Genomic DNA, 24,039 nt, shown 5'->3' with positions numbered 1-24,039 from the left:
ATAAAATGGCTTTAAAAAGGGAATGAGCGAAATAATGGAGAATTGCTTGTTGACAGCTATATGGGGTGTGACAACTGGTTTTGGCAGTCCTTAAGCTGCCGCTTGCCATAAACCATGAAAACACAGGCAAAATACCACCTCCTGTGACGACTCCTGCTTTTCCTAAGCCTCTGCCCCGTCCACTACCTGACCTTTGGCAGGGCTGCTCATCTCACCTTAAGGAAACTGTTACTTCCCCGAGTTACACGTTTCCGTAAAGACTGACTCAGTTCCAGGCGCTTTAGGATTAACCCTTTGAAACACGTCATGCTACTTCTTTCTATACTCTTCCTACAGCTGTCCTACGCCTCCCCAAACTGTCTGGTCAAAAAAATTCTGCAAGAAAATTTTATGGCTCCAAAGAGAAACTAATAGGAGAAAACTCGAGCCCGTTTTTTAGAGGCGGGAGGGCAGGGCAAGGGTAGGTAGCGCCACTTCAGGCGGTGGTCCCTGCCAGGCACAGGCGTTCCGCTCCCGCGGGGTCCGCCCGGGCCTGCCCACCCGCAGTGGGAGCCGCCGCCCGGAGGGATGCCCGCCCCGGCGGGATCGCCCCCGCCTGTTTTCCCTGCTTTCCCCGCTTTCCCCGCCTCCCCCGCGGCCGCCGGGTCCCGGCCGTCACTCGCTGTGTCGCCTCGCAGGTCGGCGGAGCGGGCGCTGCTCGGAGCCGGGCGGGCGGGCGGCATGAAGCGCTCTCTGCTGCGGCTGTGCCGGGCGCGGGAGAAGGCGGCCGTCTCCAGCTCCTACCAGGGCGTCGTGTGCGAGGCGGATGCCGCCTCCGTTGCCTCGCAGGATGTCTTCAAGGTGCGTGCGGAGGGGCGGCGGGCCCGGGGCTGGAGAGAGGGCTGAAGGTGGAGGGTGAGGTGGGCGAGGGTGCGGACGGTCTCTGGAGCTGTGCGGGCTCGGCAGTGGTTATGTCCCAGGGATCCATTCCTCCAGGAGACCCTTTCCGCTCACTCAGCGGACCCGGGAGGGAGGATCTGTGCGGGATAGGAGACAGGCTGGGAGTAGCCCTGGCCGTACGGTGCCAAGGCACAGGACACTGATGTTGTGTGGCCCAGGCTGAGCGGCAAGGTAGGGGAGCAGGCGAAGGAGGGTGTGGGTGGCAGGCTGCTGACACAGAACACACATTCCCCCTGGGCACAGAAAGAGACTCCGACTTAGAGGGAAGTCCAGAGGTCATGACAGAAATTAACAGATCAGCTAACAAGAATGACACAAAAGAAAAGTTTAGAAGCACTGGGACTGTTACGAAGGGAAAGGGAAGCAACAGTGCAACTGCAAAAGTGAGATTGCAGCCGGGAAGGACGTAATATCTTCCCACTTTTAACAGAGAAAAGGATGAGAAGTCATGCATTTGTATTGCTGTTAGGGAGACCTAGACCAAAATCTGGCAAGGTCTTTTTTAAGGGTAGGAATAATTAGGCAAAGGAAGAGTTTGCTTGCAGGATGGAAGACTTGGATAACTTTGGAGATGTTTAACAGCAGGCTAAACAAATTTGACAAAGTTTATAGATGGGTTTAAATACCTCCTGAGGTCATTTCCATTCACATATGTTTTCTGTGTGCTAGCTATAGACCTGAGCAACACCTCTCCAGCATAATGTGGTTTGTCATTCTGGTGGGTGATCTGTTGCTACAGAACTGTTCAGACACAGGGCAAAGGAGCTGCTGTTGTTTACCATAGTTTGCTTTGCTGTTGTTAACCAACCCAAGTACTGAGAACACCTAACTAACTTCTTTCTTCCTTATTTTGTGAGTGAAACACTGCAGTATTGGCTGATAAATCTTACTTTTTTGATAGAAATTATCATCATGCCACATTTTGTCTTACATTGAGAAATAAATCCAGTGTTAAAAGTGGAAAAATGTGGTCTAAATCAATAGAAATACTAAAGGTAGAACATTAGAAGGAATAGAAAATACTGGGCTCTCTAACAAGGTTTTCTTAGATAGCTTTTTGGTGTGTTTAAAATGTATAGATATTTGTGTGTGTAATTGACCTGTTGTTTTTGTGACAGATGATTCATCTTAAATACCCTTTCCACAATTATATCACATGTTTTCAGTTAGCTTTTTCTGATTGCACCTTTGAGGCAGACACTAGCCCTGTATTTGGCCTCAGTCTTCTAAATGTTTAAACACATTTGTAACATTATTGACATGAGTAACCTCACTGAGGTCAGTGGGAGTGTTAAAGTGAATGAAGCTAAACACGTGCTCAACCTCTTGAATGGGCTGCCCTATAATGTATATTTGCTCAAGGACAGCAAAAATTGTTGAGTCTTTGTGACTCAGGGTATCCTGGAGGGCAAAGTTTTCCTTTTCTTTTACGTGTGTAAAAAAAGAAGTGATTTTAGGAAATTACCTTTTTTTATTCTTTGCTTGCTTACACACCTTTTGAAAGTTTGCATTACATTAGATAAGCATTTTTCTCCTTTTTTTTCCATCCAATGTAGTTGAATTCTTTTTCTTTTTTATTCTCTCTTAATTTTTCATATCTGTTTCTTAAATTACTGCCCATTCTACTGCAATCATTTTTTTCTATCACTTTTCTTCACATAGAAATATGAGGTTTGAATCACTGTAACAAAAATATTTGGAGAACATCATAAAATAAGAATCAGCAGAGTTTCCATAGTGGGCTTTGGTTGTAAAGCATAGTACCTGGAATATATCAAGCTGTCAGTGGGCTCACTGGGCAGATACTGGGTTGTTTCAGGCTGAGATAATAGTCTGATGTTCTAAGCATGCTGCTGAAATTAAAAAATATATTGGTTTCCCAGACATAAAGAACATCACAGAAGCCAAATGGCTGAACTTGAAACCAAAGTACACAGTATCAGTCTCTGTAGAAAGATCTAAAAAAAGGAATTTATCAAGATTATTAATTTTCCTCTCTGTTGCATTCATTTGACATGGCCACTACAGGAAAGAGTACAAAAACATAAGTGATGAATTTGCTTGTTTGATATTTTCCGTGGTGAGGGAAGGATCTTGAGCTCACTACAGAAGAGAAAACAATGCGTTGAAGATGATTACCAGTTTTGTTCATTTTGCGCTGTTTCTCATCTGGATCTTATATTGCAGTCAGTTAAACCAATCAGAGTTTCACTGTTGGCTCAATCTGATCATGATTTGTGAACTTCTGTATGAAACCAAACTGGGAGGGAGTTACTGAGTGGTAAGATGCCCACAAAAACCCATTATATCATTGCTAACTTCCAGCCTTTTAGGAGAATGTTTTTCTCCAAAACAGGTTATTTCAGATGGAAGTGCCTGTAGGCTACGGAGCTTCATCAAGAAGAATCGTTCTGGGCTTACAAAAGTGGATGAATTAAATGCCACCCCACTGCATCACGCTGCCGAAGGAGGACAAATAGAACTAATGCAGTTGATCATAGACGATTCTTCCTGCGAAGGTAACGTGCACTTTATGAACTACTTTATTCAGCAGAATAGAAAAGTTCAATAACCAAGGTGTCTGTTACCCAACTGAAACAGGACTGATATGTGTTATCTCCATTTATATAATATATATAATCCAAACTGTCTTGCAAACTGTTTGCACTGTCTCGGGTGTGGTTTGGGTCACCCTTGTTATGTAGGACTGTTTTCTCTCTAACGCAGTGAATCAATATGCCTTACTTTGACACTCAGAGAGATAGTCTTCACTATGAAAAAGAAAGCTACAGTGATGTACAGAAGACTTGACTTTGTCTTCCTTATTCATATTATGTGTCTGTTACATAATGAGCATTGTGAACTACGTCGGACTCCAATGATAAGACTGTAGGCTACTGAGAAAACCTACAATGGCCCTGAAATCTTGGTTTTTTCACCTATTGATGGCCAATCTAATTTTAGATTATTTTAGCTGAAATATATATTTTTTTATTTTCAGTCTGTCATTTTGGTCATAATTTATTAGGGTATTTGTTGAAGTTTATCTTCAGTTTTCAAGCTCAAAATATATGTGTAGAACAGACCATTTTTATAACTGGTGTGAATTGATTTGTGTTCTGAAGTGAAACAGAGTATATATGGTCTTTAATTTTCTTACAGTTTGCAAGCACTTATTTGTTATCTCTTATTTCAGTTCTTTGCACTCATTTATTTTGTGCAGCCTCTAAAGAAATAGCTGCGAAGTCAAATAAAATAGGAAAAAGAGTCAAGGAGAGAGGGAAATCAAGTAACTTCTTACATGAGGAAAAAAAGATATATAGTAATGGGCAAGAAATAGACAGGTTTCCCATTTCTCTCACAAATACTCTATATTCAGCACAATATTTAATCAATTTAACACAATGCACTGCATCTCATGAAATCTTTTCCTTTCCTTTTTCAAAGAAATGCAGTAGCACAGACCTACACCTTCATAGAGGATGCGCTTTTTTTCCAGTGCAATCAGAATGTTTGATGTTTTGCTTTGGTTTTTGTTCTGTTTTCTCTCCTTTGACCTAGTATTAAATGTGATGGATTCTTCTGGAAATACCCCACTACATTGGGCCACAAAGAAAAACCAGATTGAAAGCGTTCGCTTGCTTCTCAGCAGAGGAGCGAATCCAAATATTCTCAACTCCAATATGATGGCACCTTTGCATATGGCTGTTCAGTCCCTGCACAATGAAATTGTCAAGGTAAGTCTAAAGTCCACGTAAATGTACACACTTGATAAGTAGCTCAGCAGCAGCTGTGTGCAGAGCACCAAGGCCTTGTTGATACATGCCATATCTCCTCATATGCTTTCTTCAGCGAGCAGGATGTGTAACGTGATGCCTGTAGAAATGTTTGCATCTTCTTAGCACTGCAAATAAAAAGTAACTTGCTGATTTATAGGAATACTGATGTTTGTGCTATGATAGTAGTCATTATGGTTCACAGAAAATGCTTTTCAATTTTGCAAACGCAAGGAACTTTCTTTAAAAGGGTTCCTTTTAACACTGAAACTTCATGTAGGCATGTGTTATTTCAAATTATAATGCTCTGATTTTTTTTTTACAACTGTATGGGATGTTGTAGAAGTATCAAGACTTCCTTGAAACTAGTGTATTTTTAAAGTAAAAACCAGATTAAAACTAGTCAGAAAGCACAGTTCTTAGAACCAACATTCTAATAATCGAGTAGTAGCAGAACTAAATCTGCAATTAAAAAATCACAAAAATATATTGTGAAGAAATTACTAAGGTGTCCATGTTGAACTTTGTAAAATACCAACAGCATTGAGATTTTAAGCAGCATAATTTTTTAACCATTTGTCTAAGTGCAAGAGAATGTTTTCATTTCATATGCAGCATAGGGATAGAATTTTAGAATTGGTAAAGTTTTAAAATTTTTTAGATGAATGCAACCTTAAAATTGCAATACTTGCTTTCCTCTTTTTCTCTTGTTCTAGTTCATCCACACAAAAGAAACACATGTTATCTGTATTCAAGGCTCAGACTTCTTTAGAAATATTTCAGTGTCCTCAAATCTTTTACAAAATTTGTACTTATTATGAACTAAGAACAATGAAATCTGAAATCAATTACATTTTTTAAATGGGCTTTTTATCAGCTTCTGTGCTTCGGTTCTTGACTGAATCTGTGCTCTCATTTTTTTCCCCACTCTGTTGTTTATTCAGACTAATTCTCTCTTGGTTTTTATTGCCAAATTGCCTGAGAGTGATTAAAATGCACCAGTTCCTCTAGTACAGAAAAAATAAATAACTGGAATTACTGAAAGACAATTAAATAAATATGTAGCTAGTGGAATAAATAAGCAGTGGGGTCATTACAGTTTCCAGATCCTTTGCTTCTCAAAAAGTGCTGGAAGCAGTCATAGAGATAATTGATGATACTGATAGTTCAGTGTCAGCTGTTAACCTAGAGACTGGAGCAGGATTTCAGGACTGCACAGTCCCAGTTTTCATCAAGCCCCATCTCCCCTCATTCTACTGTCCAACTGAGCAGATTCCTAATTGAGCAGATTCCACAATATTGCCACTTGACAGGGAATTTTCTGTTGAAATCTTCAGTTGAAAATACTTATCTGCAATGTACTACAGAAAATACTTTCTCCCATTATTGAGATATTGTTAAACCAGGCTTTAAAATTCTTTGCAGCTATGTGCGGAGTTTAACTTAGTTACCTGGCTGTCGGCTGGAAAGAATTTTACTTCATATCTGTTCATATCTGCATTTTTCACCAGCATATTTTTGTATTCTCCTGCATTTTGTGTCTCCTCTGCCTATGCATTGTGAGCTTTTGGCATGCAAAACGAGTAAGTTGCACAGGTGCTATGGGTTGTAAACAACAAAAATAATGGAATAGTCTTTTATTGTTATGTTTGGCTTATGATTGACTGAATGTTTTCTTAAACATTTAGATTTTAGTCCAACATAGCAGTACAGATGTTAACTTGGAAGGTGAAGCAGGGAACACACCTATAATTGTAGCATGTTACAAGGACAATCCTGAAGCATTGACACTCCTGGTAAGTATAATTATCCATCATCTTTTGAGGTGATTCTCTCTGCCTCAATGCAGTGTTATTCTGTTCCTGTGTACTGTCTTTGTTCAATGCAGGAAGGTCAATCATGGATCAAGTGTTCAAGTGGCTTTGCATGGGTTACTAAGAAACTTTTTAATCTTTTAGAGGGTATATTATATCTATATCTGAGTGGCAAACTTAAGGAAAAAAACTGATTTTGAAGGTCATAAGAAGACAGAATGAAGCACATGCATTCTGTATACTTGTATACTAGATACTTGTATATAAACTTCATAACACATATGCAACATTAAGAAAAAGGAGAGAGCTATCCAGGAGACTGTATCTGTAAGAGCATGTTCATTTGTCAGATTTTTCTGTATGCCATTAAGCTGTATTGAGACATTATTTTTCAGATTGAAAACGGAGGGAAAATATGTAAACCAAACAAAACGGGATGTATGCCTATCCATGCAGCGGCATTTTCAGGTGCAAAAACATGTCTGGAAATTCTTTTGAAAAAAGGTAAAATACAATGTTCCCAAGCAGTGAGTGCCAATTTGCTGCTTTAGTTCTCAAATAACTGTGAAAAAAAGCAATTGTAACTGTGTTTGAACTTACAAGAAGTTATTGCAGTTATTCCTAAGAGCAATTTTTACTGCCAACTTTTGTATGATTGCAGCAGCAAGCTAGCTCCTTTCCTAAATGTACATTCATCTATTGTTTAATGATAGATGTGACAGGTTTCTATTTTGAGAGGGGAGAATATTATTCCACACTTAATATGTTTGTTTTGAATGCCTTTTACTTTCTGTTATCTCATTCTCACTTAAAAAAATCCATTTATTTTCATCTCTTAGGTGAAGAATTGGGTCACTCTGCTAAAACCCACATCAATTTTACCAATAATGGAAAGTGCAGTCCACTTCATTTGGCAGTTCAGAGTGGTGACCTCGAAATGATTAAAATGTGCATTGAATTTGGAGCCCAAATTGATCTAAAACAGGTAAAATTCAGAGTGGAGCAAAATGTAATTGTGATAAAATCTAGGTACCTCTAAATCTCTGAGTGGTATGAAAAAAAGAAGAGCAGATAATCATTGCTCATTGTCTCTTCCAATGCAAAGCCAAGGGAGCAGCAAATGAAAACAAGTCACTGGTTCAAATCAGGCAAAATGTGACGTTTGTTTATACAAGTGACATGGGGTCATCCCTTCCCAGAAGTGGGATCTTCAGTCTGACCCTTTCTGATGCATTCTTGTTTATCCTCAGCCTTGCCTTGGCCTTTGCAGTATCTTCCTTATAAGCAAACACAAATTTGTGATACTACTGCCTCTACCATGGTGTAGCACTGCTCATGTAAGGGTCTGTGCCCAGCTTCATTCATAAATAAGCATTTTAAAAAATATATATCATTAATCAAAATGTTTGCAAGGATGAAATCAACTCATGAGAGCAAAACTAGAACATAGTTTTGCCTTCTCTTATGGGTTTGATTCTTTGAACACACAGCTTTTGCATGAGATGATTCATGCTGCTGGTTTTGTGATGGGTCAGACTGCTTATGGCATTGGGGAAAAGCTCATTCCAATGCATTCACCAAAATGTTCCTGCTCTAAAAATGAGAAAGTCGAAACGCTCAGGCATGTATCAAAGCTGGTTTGTCCCATCTAGCTAAACAGACTCCTGTTCTAGAAAATATTGTTCTAATCATGTATATATGGCTTAATTATTTTATGACTGTCTAGTTTATAATAGTTTTCCAGCATATTGGACAATGTTATTTTTTACCTGCAGAAAAGTTGATTTAAGAGTTACTTCTAAGGAAGACTCCATTTAAGGAAGTAAATGACATTTTTAAAAAATGCATTTTCTGTATTATATAGACCCATTTGTTTGCTTATTCATTTTTACTGGCCTAGATATGGTTTTCTGTGGCTTTCCTTTGCTTCATCTCTTGTACTAAAGGGTGCTGTATCTGTCTGGTTTTTAATTAAAGTATAAAAGATTGTTAAGGGTACAATTATCTCAAATTTTAAGGACTTTGTATAGAGTGATAAGAAGCGTCATAGTAATCTGTTAAAACTATCTCTTTAGCCCTTTCTGGTTTTATCAATCTCTTTAGAATTCTACTACTTCAGTTAAAGACTAAAGCTTCATTACTTGCATAAAAAGATATTCATGAATTAAAAATCCTGGGCTGGTTCACTAGTGTGTTTAATAGATTGGAAGATAGGTTTCTGAGGTTTAAATATTTATATTTTGTCTTGTTTTCCCATTTATAGAATGAAAAATGCACAGCACTTCATTTTGCTGCCACTCAAGGAGCAACTGAGATTGTAAAGCTAATGATGTCATCCTATGCTGGTGAGGAATCCATTATTGATGCTGTAGATGGGAATAAGGAAACATTGCTTCACAGGTAGGAAGCTGCTGTGCCAGATTTCACTATAAATTGTGGGCCATGATATTCTTTGTTATTCCTTGCATTTGGAACACCCTTCCACATTGTTTGAATCTTGGTATGGGAGGTGGTTTTACTGCAGTGTGAAACAGTCAAAAATTTGGTCAGAATGTTAAAAATCTTGGTGCTGATACCAAAATCAAAACAGTTCTAGTTACTTGGAGCTATGTCAAGGAATGGTCACTAACAGTTCACATTGAAAATTTACTCCAGTAAAGTAGTAGGGGAACAAGTTTATGGAATTGTTAACATCCTCTGACAATGTGGAAGAAGTGCCCTTATCTAACGTGTTGATGTTCTCCAGAAAATGAGTGAAAAATGATATAAATTGTTTAAAAGAATATTTTCTTTTATTTTCCAAGAAGACTTACCTTATACCTGATCAAGCAAAAGGAAATGTTGGTACACTTCCCTGTGACTTCAAAGCTGCAAATGGTGTTTTTGTATGTAAAAATACTCAAGACTTCTAGTCTTTCACACTCCATTTAAAACGAGAGCACTGGACTGTGGAGAAGTTTCCTCAGTCTTTTGTAGCAGAAAGATACTTGGTTAAACATCCTGTCTCCCAACTCTATGGAATATAATATATTTTCCCATGTATATTTTCTGCAAGAAAGATATGTTTCACTGCATTTAACTATAATTATTTGACAGTGTTATTCTGCAAGAAGTTTTACAGTATGAAGTAAGTGGTAGAAGCAGTGGAGATGATTGTTCTTTGGACACAGTAGAAAGTCAAATGATTCAAAGATAATTGAAGACTTTAAAAGAGTTTGCTGTAAAGTTAAGATAATGTTTGGGTGCACTTGGAAATGTTACCATGGAAGAACATGACTGAAGACAAAGTGATGACAGAAAGCCAAAGCAAATTGTGCAGACACTTTTACTACTGAACAGATAACTGGCTGCTATATCAGTGAAAATTACAGTCCTTGAAAAAAGCTTGGTAAAAAGGACAACACTATTTTAGTCCCGGTGTCTGTGAAACAGCAAAAACATTATCAAGAATCATCAGAAAGGTAGAAAGTCACCTAAATATCTCAGAACATAAAAAAACTGAGTAGGAACATTAACTTGTTGAGAAACAAAGCAGCAGTGAAGGATAGGTAGAACCTGATGCTTTTGCATTCCTACTGTCGTGTTTCCATCTAAATATTTCATAACTGACATTGCTTTCGCTCCAGTCACCTTGGAATTTGAGTGTTTGTGAAACATTCAGTATTAATGTGTGGCTGGAAGGGCCTACTATAGATAATGGAGGCATCTCTACATATTTGGAACCATGACTTGATTTTTAAGATGCATCTTTTGAGTAATGAGTTCTAACTATAGTACACCTAATGTTATTATTACCTCTTGTAATGCTAAGGCAACTCATTTGAGATACAGTACAACCTTGGAGCTATCCTTCTGTGTTGCTTATTGAGTCCAGATATTTCATAGAGGTCTGACTTGTGAAAACGTTTTGTCTGTGTGTATTTACTGTGCTATACTTTCATGCTTTGACCATTTTTTCCCCCTGTAATATATAATTCAGTGTCTTACTGTAGAATAAAACTGGAGAAGTTTCCAAGTGTATAGACAGCTTTAAAATATTTTTGGTAACTGACAACAACTTGTTATCAGTATATTTATCTAATGATACTGACTATGCTTCAAATGCCCAATTTATACCAATTAGTTTGTTCATATTTTTTCAAGTGGACTTGCCTGCCACACTCAGAATACATTTAGCCATTGCCATTTTAACCTCATACTAGCATTATTGCACAAAACACAACCAAATTATTTTTGAATAATGCAATTAATTTCAAGCTCCAGACATGCTTGGAAGAAACTGCATTTGAAATTTATGGAATTCTGTATTGACCTTGTGTGGTATATTGAATGATTTGACATGCAAAATTACTGGTTCTCTTAAAAATTGGTGATAAAGTGCCTGTTTACCTACCAATGAGGTCTTTGTTTCCTGCAGTGAGTTTCAAATGTAGTCACTTAACTGAAATTAGTTGGGAAAGATAACTCCATGAGAAAAATTAAAACAATTCATTAAAATGAATTATGTAATAAGAGTATCTCTCTGTCTCTTTGTTTTAAAATTGATTTATTTGAAAATACTAGAAAATTGAGAAAATGCAGAAGAATGCTATCCTTTGGCTTGAAACTTCTTTGTCCTTTCTAATATTAATATATTTTTGCATTTTTCTCCACAGAACAGCGTTGTTTGATCATTATGAACTGGCGGAGTATTTGATTTCAATGGTAAATATTTAATCAAGCAACATGTTTAGAGATTATTGCTATCTATTGCTACAGGTCTGCATAGAGGAAATTCATAAAGCAGAATGTGTTCTCAGGTGTAAGCTATTTAGATAGATAGACATATACATTTCATAATGTACAATTGAGAGTTACAGTACAACTGTAGTTGTGGATCCATAATATCATCCCACAGCTGCAGAGGATGAAATCTTACATTTTTATTTCCATTTTGCTTCCTCAGAATGTTTCATAAACATCTTTTACCAAATATGGTGAAGTGGTCTGGTCATACTACACTTTCCAGACAGGAAATATAAAACAAATGCTAAACATGCATTGAATTTCATCTGATTTTTTTTCAGAAATAAATCTGTTCTTTAAAGAATGTACATATGATTACTATGGGATCACATAGCTGTATATCAAAGTTTGTGCATGATCTAGAAATATTTTTTATTCTGTGTGCTTTGGTTGTATTTCTTCACTGAGTAATTAGGAAGGACAAAGAGAAGAAATGTTATCAGGGATGCTACTGGCTATGCTCCCAATGTCCATTTTTGCCAATTAAATTAAAGCTCATATAATCATTCTGCGCCCCACTTGGCTGAGAACATTTTCAGAAAACATCAGACTTCTTTTTTGTTTTATGTGTGTTTAGGATTTTTACTTAATTTCATGGCAATTATACTAAAAGAAATTCTCTTCTACGTACTGTTTTGCTTTTCTCAGAAATTCTGTTACAGGGATTTAGTTCAAATTAGATGTTGTGCTTATTTTTGATTCAAATGTGAAATGGTGAGGTTTGTCTACTTAAACTTCTCTGAAAAAACCACCTGTCAACTAACCTTATTACCTGAGAAGCACAGTTACAAGTTCTTGCATGTGGAGGCTTGTGTGTACAAAATATTATATCATAAATACCTTTAACACTGCATTTGCTAAGAACAAACTTTCATTCCTTGAGTGCCATTTGACTACTTTGGCCTCTTCCACAGAAGATTTGCTGAGGGTTTCTTTGGCTTTCCATATGAAGTATGTCAGTTCTGATGCTTTAGAACGGTTTTAGTTCGTCCTGTCTGGGAATGGTTCTAAATATGACAGTTGGAGTTAGAGGAATGTTGCATGTACAGCCTGTGCTGCCTCCTCCCTTGGACTCCTGGCAAGATCATGAAGTTCTGCCTATGCTGTGGTGTACATGAGGGTGAAAAAGAAAAGGTGCAGCAATGTAACTGCTTGAAAGGACTAGCAAATTCCAGTTCAGAAAGGCTTTTGGGTTCTAATAAAGAAAAGCATCTGTTTATTTTATGCATTAAATATTCACATTTTATTCAAAATAAATAAGCAGTAATTTTACACATTTTCTTCTGTTTTTTTTTTACTTTTTCCCCTTTTTCTTCCTGCGTCTTTACTAAAAGGAAAATGAAAGATTAAATTGGTACAAATATTAATTGATATTTACAAAATTGCCATGTTTGTTTTTATATTAATATCTGTTTAACTCATTTATGTTAATACATTCAGGGTAGCAGAAATGGAAAAGTAAATGGAGTTCAGAAACTATTTTACAAACTCTTATTTCAGCTGTATCATAAATGAGGTAAATATATGTGACAATATATAAGTTACTTCTTACTGTGATAAGTAATTAGAATGCTGCCAAATTCACTTTACCAAAAGCTGAACAATTACTTTAGCTGGCGGAAAGGTGATTAAATATTACATAAGGAACTGGAAATTGCTGCCCTGTAGTCACTGAAATAAATGAGACACTTGGATACAAAAAGGTCTGTTTCTTGATGAAAAAAAAATTTTTTAAGTGGTTGTCTGACCTTGTAGAAAGGTAAATGGGGGAAGAGTCTTGCATGTATTACTCCCAAATATTTAATGAACATACATTGGAAGCTTCCTGTTCTCCGTGGTAAAGTAATCACTGTCCATTTATTAAGTGCTTCTTATTACTACATTACAGGTGTTACCATCCGAGAAAGTAAATATTGCTCAGGATTGTGATTAATTCTCTTAAATTAAGATTGGACCCAAAGATAATTCAAGTTAATGGAAAAGCTGCCATTGATTTTTTTTCTCATCAACTTTGAATATTATCTGAAATAAAATAGATTTTTTTTTGTGTACTTTGTTCAACTCATCAAGTTTGACTTGCAACTCAATATCTAGAAAAAAATTATGTCTAAACCATCATAAAATATACATACATCTCATTGGTTCATTTACTTGTATCTTCCTGCTCCCTTGGTGGGATTTTTTAGATAGATATGTTTATGCTTACAGTAGTACTTTGCTGATATGACTATAGTGATACTGTGACTATAGTGACCATACTGTCCTGGCAATATGTGTCAGTGCAAAAGTAGACAAAACAGAATAAAATATGCCCACTGTTGATACAGATACTTTGGCATCAAAGTTGACTTGGTTCATATTGCTTGTGCTGAAGAATGGAAAATTAATATAGATCAAGCTATGCAGATTGAACTCTACTGATTTCTGGATGCATTACTTCTTGAATCGTGTAGAGGTTCAGAAAGATCTTTTTCTGCTAATTGTTTGATACATAAGAACACATCATTTAAAGGGCTACAATTTTTGCATTTTTACATAGTGTCAATCCTGGTATCTTCGAGTTAAAATTTTATATTGAGAATTTAAGTACATGGAAAGGTTCTCTAAAAAAAGATCATAAGCTGTAAGTTCAGTATACCTAGAAGTAGGCCACTATTATTTTGGCATCTGAATTTTTATATATAGATGATTGGGCTGTGGCTGATGGATAGAAACCCTAGCAGTTTTATAGAGAGAGGTAATGTGTTTGTTTATTTGTGTATTTATGTAGTGTGAAATTACTTATCTGGAGCATCTGAAGTTACTAAGAATGCCTATATTTCTGCCATGATGATAAAGGGTAGCACCATTTTAAAGTTTCATTTACTCATTATTCACCATAAACTTGGAATTCTTTTTTTGCAGGGGGCTAATATTGATAGCGTTGACATAGAAGGTCGATCCCCACTTCTGCTGGCCACTTCCTGTGCATCATGGAAAATTGTCAATTTACTGCTCTCAAAAGGTAAAAAAGGAATATACACATACTATATATATATATATATATATATATATACTTCCTTTGAGCAGGGTTCATTCATGTTAAAACTCTGGGTCCAACTTTCCTCTCAATTTGAATTCACTACTTTGTCATCCATCCCAGGAGCAGCTGAGCTAAACAGCTGCACACTGCTGGTATCCCCTGAGATAAAGGAAGAAGTGGTGTGATGATTTCACCCCTTTAAATACAGCATGAACAGGCTATTAGAAGAATGTGTATGCCATGTGTCACGCTTCTCAAGGTGGAGGTGGCACTGGCACTCCATCCCTGCACTTCTCAGCAGCTCACGAAGTAAAGCGGAACTGCGGAATAAATGCACCACTCATACAGAGTTGTGTTTCGTACCAACAACCAATCTTTGAATGTTAAAGCCCACAGTTCAAGCCTCACCCATGGTTTTATGAAATCACAGTCACCTTGAAAATGTTGGAGCTATATTTCTTTCATTTGCTGTGTTTTGGTGCAAGTTAATGATTATTACTCTACTTCCTCTAGTTAATAGTACAACTGATTTTGTTAAAAAGCCTTATAGTAAGTTTTGAAAGTGTAATAAGGTTACAACTTCAAAGATTAGAAGAGGTGATTATCTGCATCTTTAAATTTCCTCCTGAATTGTGGGTGCTCAGCATCTTAGAATATAAGGGCCCCATATAAACCTTAGTGCTGCAATGAAATACAAAATGCATACACACAAGAGAATGATGAAAGCTGTTGGTAGGAGTGATTTTTTTGGGAAGCAAAATTATACATTACAAGGCTGACTTGAATATTTTATAGATTTATAAAACATATTTGTTCAACATTTGTTCCTTTGTCTTAAACATCATTATGTAGTGCCAAGAACCAGCAGTTTTGAAGTTGCTGGTATTTATTTCCATATTTATTTAGGAGCAAATGTATCATTAAAAGATCATCTTGGTCGGAATTTCTTGCATTTGACCGTGTTGCAGCCTGGAGGATTACAGCATCTGAATGAGAAATACCTGCAGGTACAGTAAATATCAATTTATGTCTTTCTGTTACCCTTACTAAGAAAATGTAAAGAAAAAAGCAACTACCATTTTATTTTAGTATGTTTATAGAAATTCTTGTTACTTGTTAAGTAGCCCAGTGTCACAAGAAATGGTTTGAAGAGGTGCATATCACATATCTCTCATGAAAACATTTCAAAGCCAATAATACAGTTTTCTTATTGCCAGGCAAAGGAATAACATAATCCCATAAATTATTTTGCTGTTGGGGGATTGAATAGCTCAAGAGGTAGGCAATAAAATATAGAACTTTTCACTTCTATTTTCCCAGCTTGCATGCAGTAAAGCTAGGAGACGTGCTCATAATCAGTCAACATCTAGAATTTGCAGCATATTCTGCAGGAGCTTTCTGTGGACTGGACCATAATGAAGTCTTAGATTTGGTTTGTAAAAAGATTTCGAACATAAATTTGTATTTGGCTATGTTGAAATGAAGCACTCATATTGATAGAGCCCAAGCTTGCTTGAAGCAGTTAAATTTTCTGGCCTCCAGAGCTCCAGAAATAGCCTTTTAAATGTGAATCAAATATAACTCATCTTAAAACATGTCCTGAAATTTGTGAACACCTGTGATTGTGTTTCAGAATGGATTTAGCCTCCCTTTTCAGCAGATGTAGTGAATCAGTTTTAAAACAGAGTGATAGTTCTCTGCACTTTCTGATTATGGATCATATTAGTAATTCGGACAAATAAGTGGATCAGACTGTGGGAGGATTTTTTTTGTTGTTTTAAGAAAGGTTGTAGCATATTAGACAAGGTACAGAGGAAAACAGGGAAGTGAAGATGAAAAAAGAGAAACGGGAAATGAATTTACACTGTAAAGCAGTGAACTGCTGGGTTTTGACAATCAGAGGTTTTGCTCCTGAATCTAGACTATAAGACTGCCTTTATGTATGAAGGTACAAGCCTTCTGCTGCCAGCAGTGAGCATTATGTTGGAATGGCAGCAAAGAATTTCCTGTATTGTGCTGTGGCTGGGCTGCAGTAAGGATGCAAATTAGCAGACTCCTATGTTCTTTGAAGAGTAGTTGCTTGAAAAAAATGGTGACCCCCAAATCAGCAGATAAAAAAATGCTCTTTGTTCCTAAATTTACTTAAGTTTATTTCTTATTTTTAGATACTGCTTTAAAGTATTAATGCTATTGTTGCAAGCTATTAGAAGATATGGAGCATAAGAGATATAGATGTAATTCTGCTTTTTTTGTTTTTGGGTATTTCTTGGGGGGATAACAGATGGAACATATTAAAAATCTCGTAGTGGATGAAGATAATGAAGGATGCACTCCATTGCATTATGCATGCAGACAAGGAGTGGCCCTCTCTGTAAATAATTTACTCAGCCTCAACGTTTCCATCTACTCTAAGAGCAGGGATAAGAAGTCGCCATTACACTTTGCTGCCAGGTTAGTGGCACAGTCTGGGCAATGGAATCCATGCCATGGTTTTAATTTCTGTATTTTTGACATTAATTTCTGTGTGTATCTTGCAAAGCTATGGGCGCATCAATACTTGTCAACGACTTATAAGAGATATGAAAGACACAAGACTTTTGAATGAAGGTGATAAGAAGGGAATGACTCCCCTTCATTTGGCAGCCCAGAATGGTCATGAGAAGGTAGTTCAGTTTCTTCTGAAGAGAGGGGCTCTTTTCCTCTGGTAAGTATAGAGATTTTCATTCATTAAGCCAAAAAAGAACTATCCCCCTATGTTTTATGTTCATCTGCTGGGAAGTTAATGCAATATAAATATGAGTATATTAGAATAATTACTATATTAATGTATGCAAATACAAACATGCAGCATAAGAGCATGTTTATAAAATACTTGTAAAACAGAGAGTCAGGGCTAGCTGTAAAGCCAAGGCCTCTAATGCTGGGGAAACTGAGGTTTCTCTGAATCCACCTGAGAGAAGAATATTGAACCTTTTCATGGAAAAAAATTTGGTTTGGAAATATTACAATCATTTCAGCTTCAGTTACAGGCTTGAGTAGGGTTTCTTAGGACTGGTGGTTCACAGGCATTCTGCCTTGCAGAGTAAGTCCTGCTTTCAGGTCAAAGATCCTCATGTCTCAGAAACAGAGATTAAACGAGGGAGACCTGAGTACTGTTATTGAGTTGAACCTCGTATTTCTGAATGGTATATTGACCTTCACATAGTAGTTGACAGAAGGCATGGACATCTCTGCAGTACTCATGCCAAAGAAAAGAGGTCTGAGTCAAAGGAGCATACATTTACATTTACCTTAAATTTATAAAAGGTGTTTTATTTATAATATCTAATTTTATACCATTACATGTAAGTGATTATAAAGGCTGGACAGCCCTGCACCATGCTGCCTTTGGAGGATACACTCGCACAATGCAGATCATTTTGGATACTAATGTGAAGTGTACTGACAGAGTGGATGAAGAAGGGGTATGTGTTAACATTATTTGTTTCTTGTCTGCTATTGCTTCTAGACGAAATGTCAGGGCTAGGCTATTACTAGTTTTCCACTGTGTATTACATGTTTAATACTTTATTTTGTGTGGCAGACTCAGTGCTGTTACATTTCACCACTGTTAAATGTTCATTTCTTGAATAAATATATGATTGATGAAATTGTTATCCAATTCTTTTAAGTGGGAGACAAAAAATAGCAAATAGCCTAATAGAAAACATGAAATACTGAGTGTATTAGACATGTCTCCCTTGCCCCCTGTACAGTGCAAGAATATTTTAGCAATGTAGTACAAACATCGGTAAAGCAAATTTAAAGAACTTACACAGATTTTTGAAAATCTGGTATCAACTATAGCTCATTAACATATTGTTTAATATCCACTGCACAGTGTTGTCCAACAAAAACAGCACCTATCTTGCTCTGGAGTGTGGACAACTGCAGTGTGTATTAGATCAAGACAGAATCCCTTTCTTGGATTGAAGGCCTCTTGTATGAATCTGTCCCATCAGAAACATAGGGCGATCATTTTAAAGAACTGTTCAATTCCCAACACAGAAGCTGTTGCTAATTTCTCTGAGAACTGCTGTTGAAAACATATAGAATTACTAGATTAGAAACAAATCTTGACTATAAATTTGTGATAAGCCAATTCTTTGTCCTTAATTTCAATCAGAAGAATCTGGGTGCATTCAGAAGACTCTCAAAAGTCAGTTTCAGTGTACTTGATTCCTAAACCACTCATTTCCTTACTTTTATGAAAATACCAAAGAAAAAAGAAATGTTCCATTTACAAAATTGTGCCCTCAGATTTTCTTGCAGATTTTTTTTTTTATGAGAACATCTGGATATAACTGGATGCTTCTCTTCTTGATTATCAAATGCAGGTGTTCTGTATCTGTAGGTACCATCATTTTTACCTATTGGTGACTTGCAGTTCGTTAATTATGAAACTAAAAGATATTAATTAATTGGCTTTTCTTACCTACAGTGAGTTTCGTCTTCAGATGTTGCCCTACTGTAGCTGTAGACATAAAGAACATGTCTGTAATCTCTATGAGAATCTCTGACAATATTCTAATGTTCTATGTTGCTAGTAAAAGCATTTGAGACTTGCAACTGCAAAAAGCTTGTGGCTTTTCAACGTGGGAAAGCACTGAAACACTTTTTTTTACTTGCTCACATACTGCTATACTGCTTGTCTGCACAGAACACAGCTCTGCACTTGGCTGCACGAGAAGGTCATGCAAAAGCAGTGAGGTTACTTCTTGACTATGGTGCAAAAATTCTCTTCAACAAAGCAGTAGCTTCTTTTTTCCATGAAGCAATACACAATAGGAGAAAAGATGTAGTGTCTGCTGTCATTTTGCACAAAAGGTAAGGTATACAGAAAACACTTTTTGAATTTATTTTCCAGTGTGTTTTGTTTTGTTGGGGTTTTTTAGAATTAGATTAAATTCTGAAAATCTGTAGTTTAATAAGTAAAACTGAGTACTTAGTTTAAAATTCCAGAGGTTATGTTCTGTTCTAATGAGCACAAATCAAAAATGGCATAATTGTAATGGACGTCAGATACGTGGCAAGTTGTTTTTCATATTACATTGAGTATTTGGATTCTGTGTTAAAAACATGTAGAAGCCATCAGAAATAATTTTGACCTATCACATAATGCTTAATGCCTACAGAATATTAATCAAAGTGTAAATACCACTGAAAAAATTCAAGAGATTTAATTTAAAATTGTGATTTTAAATATTGCACATATTTTAAAATGTGGCATTTCAACTGCAGTTTAGACTATTTTATGTTACAGTATAGTGAAAGCCCACTTTAGGAATAAAGCATTACACTATTGCCTAATCATTGCATCTTTTGGTAAGAGTTACAGGAATACTCACAGGATTTTACTGTATTTATTATTACTTGCCTACTTTTGTAACCCAAGATTCCAGAATTCATTCCAGTTTCATATTTTTTAGGAGATCTTAGCATAGTCAAAACATTTCTGTTTAATTGATAACAGAATTTAACATGAATCATTCTTACAGAAACATCCAGAATATTACTCAATTATTCCCGAAACAGCTTAGTTTCCATTTAATAGTGCATAAAATTGTTATATGTTATGATTTTCAATACCTTAAATAAAACTCAAATAATCTAAAAGTAGTTAATTTAAAACAGAAGCAATTAAATAATTTTGCATTATCTGAAATAATTTTTTGCAGATGGGAAGAAGCTGTTGTGACTTTCTCTCACTATTCCAGTGCCAATAAGTGTCCTTTGCTGGAAATGGTTGAGTATCTTCCTGATTCATTTAAAGTAAGTTTTCTGCACATGACTTCACAAAATAACCTTAGTTGGTGCTGCATTGATTTTTCTGCTTGCTGTCCTCACTAATACATATTATTATAAAATAGAAATAAGTTCACAGAATTATTTAATATTATTCTAGTGATAGTTTCTAATTGTCGAGTTTATGTTCTTCAGTATTAGAAAAGTTCTTAGCTTCCTGAGATCAATGGAGTTATAAAAGTAATATAAAAAGACGTATAAATCTAATGAAAGTCATAAGTGAATTGGGTTCAAAATCATCTGAGATATTTTCACTCTCTCAGCTAACTGCTAAATGTTACAGAAATGTTTTTTTATTAAAATAGCAAGTGACTTGGTATGTATGTATTTATAAACTATTCACCCTTCATATTTGTAAACTAGCATGTAGCCTTGTAAACTGAATAGTTTATATTTAACTCCTACATGTAAACTCTGGAATTTTATGCCTTCAAAACATACATCACAAAATCTGATTGAATCATCACTTCTGTTAGGTGATTGTTGTGTTTGACGGTCATTTTCTTCTGGTCCAAACACATTCTTTCTGTTGAACATTGTCTATATCACCTTAATTCACTTTTCTGTTCATCTACAAAGCTGGTGTTGGACAACTGCATAATCGAGTCTTCAGAGGAAAAGACAAGTCGAGACTTCTACGTAAGTAGATGAAAAGGTCTGGGAGAGTGCACAGTACATATATTTTAATGTATATGTCAAGTTCAAATACGTAAGGTACACTTGCAGATGAATCTCAGATATTAACACAGAACACAGGTAACAGATCTTATTTTATCCTTTGGACTGTAAATGGTTTGAAGTTCAGTTTCTGTAATCTTCATGCTTACACATTTTAATAAGTGTGACATTAAACTTCTACAATCCATAAACGGTTTCTTTGCTATGTTAATTTTTGCAGTCAGGCTGGGTATCAGAGATTATGGGTATTTCAAAATAGCAGTGAGAGAAGACACCTAATATCTATTTATGCATATCAAAAGTATGCTTGTAATAAGTAGTGCAGTTGTCATCATTGATTCAGAGTTCAACGTTTCTTTTTTTTGTACATGCTTCTCCAAAATCTTAAGCAGTAGATTGCTTTTAACAATGCTACGGAGGCATGAATGTTATATTACCTTTGAAACCATATTGAAAACCTCCTTATCAATGATTATATTGGATTGTGTCCACATCATTAACAGAAAACTTGCAAATTTTTTGCTACTGTGCATTTTCTTTATATTGTATTATCAAAGCCATATAACTTTTAAAGACAAGCTTTTCTTTAAAGTTGGCATTAAAACAAATTACAGTTGTGAAAATGATCGTTGCTAATAGCAATGTGTTAGCAAGAAATGTGCACTTTTTGTTTTACATTTCAAAATGGCTGTTTGTTTAAATGTCTTTCAGTCACAGATGTGTATCTTGATGGCATGTGTTCAGCTAACGGTGAATATACATCTTGATTCTGACTACCTTGACACAATATGCTTTTTTTTCTCTCTAAAGGACAGCCTTTTTGTACTAAGAACATAATCTAAGACTGAGATAACAATTTGCATTATATTTAAATTCTGGTGTATGTGTGTTATATAGATTGAATATAACTTCCGATATCTTCAGTGTCCCTTGACACTTAACAGGAAAGTAAAGGATGGTGAAGATATTTTCTATGAACCACTTACCACTTTAAACGTAAGTTCTAGTTTTACTCTGACATCATTGCCTGCTGTCTTGGTTCAGATACAATCAAGAGGTTTTAATTTTTCATCATAATATTTCTTCTCCAAAGCCCATAACTCTGTATATTAAAAGTATATTGAAATTAAGTATGGGCCAAAGATCTAAGTAATAAAAAAAAATTCTTTTAGGTTTAGATAAAGCTATGATTGTTCAAGAGAATGTGCTGTATGTGCAGGTAGTACATCAAAGAAAACCACACTCCAGTCATTGTAGTGACCATGCACTGGAATGTAAGGCACTGAAAAACCTGACAAGCTGATTTGTTTCATATGCTAATTGTAAAATACTTATTGTGCCCCCAAACAAATTTGCTGGTTTTTGCATTGTCAATCTGTTCTCTCATTCTTTGTCAGAAAATGTTTATACAACAAACTTTCTGGCTTAATATGCTTACATTTTGGGATAGCTGTTGGCAATTAGTTGTTGCACTGACTAATAATAAATAAATAAATATTTTCTTATTAAACTTAAAAGTGTGGTCTCACAGGTATAGTTGAAAATAGTCTGTATAATTTTTTTAAGCTTGAAATAGACTAACAGAGCCACAGCTGAGAAGCTGAATGCCTTAGCAGGCAGGGAGGGCAGAGTACTTAATCAAAAGAACTTTGCCGTATCTTACACACATTTTACTTTCCATTAGGCTAATATTCAGGTGAAAAAGGTGGCCTATCCAGTTTTGTAATCACTTTGCTTACCTAGATGAATTAAATTGGATCCTTCTCTACTTGTGTTTTTTAGGCCATGGTGCGCCACAATCGCATGGAGCTACTCAGTCATCCTGTGTGTAAAGAATACTTGCTTATGAAATGGTTGGTCTATTTTAATGTACATAAAATATAACACTGCATGTCAAGATAAAGACTATTGTGCCCGAAAGTTGTTTAATAAAATGTGCATATTTATAGAGTAGACTGAGCAAATGTCTTTTCTGTAAAGAGTAACTTAGCATTTGGTAAAGATTTTTTGATACTTACAACAAAGAAAACTACTATCTTTGTTTCCTAATTATTGCAAAAATATAAATTAAGGTTGCCAAGTTAAAAATGGAAGGAACAAATGGCAAATACACTTTAGTCCACATAAGTGATGAACACATTCATCACAAAGGGACATTTCAAGAAATGTTTATTTCCTCATCTTGAAGACATTGTTGGCTGTTAAATTTGAATGCATGCTCTTCTAAATTTGTAAAGTGTTGTAACTTTAACATTCTCACTTTCAAGGATGGCCTATGGGTTTCGAGCACATCTAATGAATTTAGGCATATATTCTCTTGGTCTCATCCCACTGACTCTTCTGGTCACTCACATACAACCAATAAGACCTCAGAATGGAACAGAGCTCTATGAAGCAAGACCATTAGAATATGAGGTACTTTTATTAGTAGTCACAATATGTTTAGGATTTTTATAGCAAAATGATAACATTATTTAAATAATTTTTAGATTAATTTATGATCTAGCAACTCTAAGGAATAGAATTAAAGTGTGTATTTCGAAGCATTCAGCAGCAACCTTTTTATATAATTTTCAGTTCTCATTTCTTGTTTTTACTTTTTTCTGAGAAATTTACACATGGTTACTTCAGCTTTTTCTCTGAAGTGAATAATATTTGTTTAATATTGAAGAAAAATGATTCACATGAGAGAAAAGGCATAGAACTGAAACAGGAACTCAAAAAGGATATGCTAGTAGAAATGCAAAATAAAATAAACTCAAGGGTTATAAAAGGTTCATGAAGATATCCTGATACATGAAAAAATCATGAGAATCACATATGCAGCCCAATCCAGTACGAGGATTTCACAATAAATATTAGTAAAACAGAATTTAGATAGTAATAAGTTTATATGGCACAAGCTAACTGAGTTGCTTAACTTGGCAATATAATGTATATATAATAGGTAGAGCTGAAATGAACATTCCTTTAATAATTTCTAATTTCTTTTGTGCTCTGATTTTTGTTTCAGGACTCATACTTCACCAGGGTGTGTATGTGTTTAGTTTTAATTATGAGTTTACTGGGCATCTGCAAAGAAATATTTCAGCTAATTCAGCAGGTAAGTACATAGAGAAATAACATTAATCAGACAGTGTGCTTACATGGAAGCTTGTATGATATTGAAATTAATCTGATT

The 24,039-nt window shown here is 35.7% G+C and overlaps 1 protein-coding gene across 1 annotated transcript in view; it reads left to right on the top strand.

Moving 5' to 3' along the window:
* Positions 1–605: 605 nt before the first annotated feature.
* TRPA1 (transient receptor potential cation channel subfamily A member 1) overlaps positions 606–24,039 on the top strand; it is a 37,428-nt gene continuing 13,994 nt past the window's right edge. Inside the window, exons 1-20 of the mRNA XM_019289035.3 lie at positions 606–840; positions 3,296–3,458; positions 4,501–4,676; positions 6,404–6,511; positions 6,925–7,033; positions 7,369–7,514; positions 8,793–8,929; positions 11,185–11,233; positions 14,219–14,318; positions 15,243–15,343; positions 16,618–16,787; positions 16,876–17,040; positions 17,686–17,800; positions 19,036–19,202; positions 20,054–20,147; positions 20,760–20,819; positions 21,756–21,854; positions 22,641–22,711; positions 23,126–23,273; positions 23,872–23,961. Of these exons, the coding sequence (XP_019144580.1) occupies positions 721–840; positions 3,296–3,458; positions 4,501–4,676; positions 6,404–6,511; positions 6,925–7,033; positions 7,369–7,514; positions 8,793–8,929; positions 11,185–11,233; positions 14,219–14,318; positions 15,243–15,343; positions 16,618–16,787; positions 16,876–17,040; positions 17,686–17,800; positions 19,036–19,202; positions 20,054–20,147; positions 20,760–20,819; positions 21,756–21,854; positions 22,641–22,711; positions 23,126–23,273; positions 23,872–23,961 (2,388 nt within the window). The 5' untranslated portion in view covers positions 606–720. The remainder of the gene's footprint in view (positions 841–3,295; positions 3,459–4,500; positions 4,677–6,403; positions 6,512–6,924; positions 7,034–7,368; positions 7,515–8,792; positions 8,930–11,184; positions 11,234–14,218; positions 14,319–15,242; positions 15,344–16,617; positions 16,788–16,875; positions 17,041–17,685; positions 17,801–19,035; positions 19,203–20,053; positions 20,148–20,759; positions 20,820–21,755; positions 21,855–22,640; positions 22,712–23,125; positions 23,274–23,871; positions 23,962–24,039) is intronic.

This window comes from Corvus cornix, chromosome 2 (genome assembly GCF_000738735.6).
Source record: "Corvus cornix cornix isolate S_Up_H32 chromosome 2, ASM73873v5, whole genome shotgun sequence".
In the NCBI taxonomy this organism is placed as follows: domain Eukaryota; kingdom Metazoa; phylum Chordata; class Aves; order Passeriformes; family Corvidae; genus Corvus; species Corvus cornix.
This window is presented reverse-complemented; position numbering and strand designations above follow the sequence as displayed.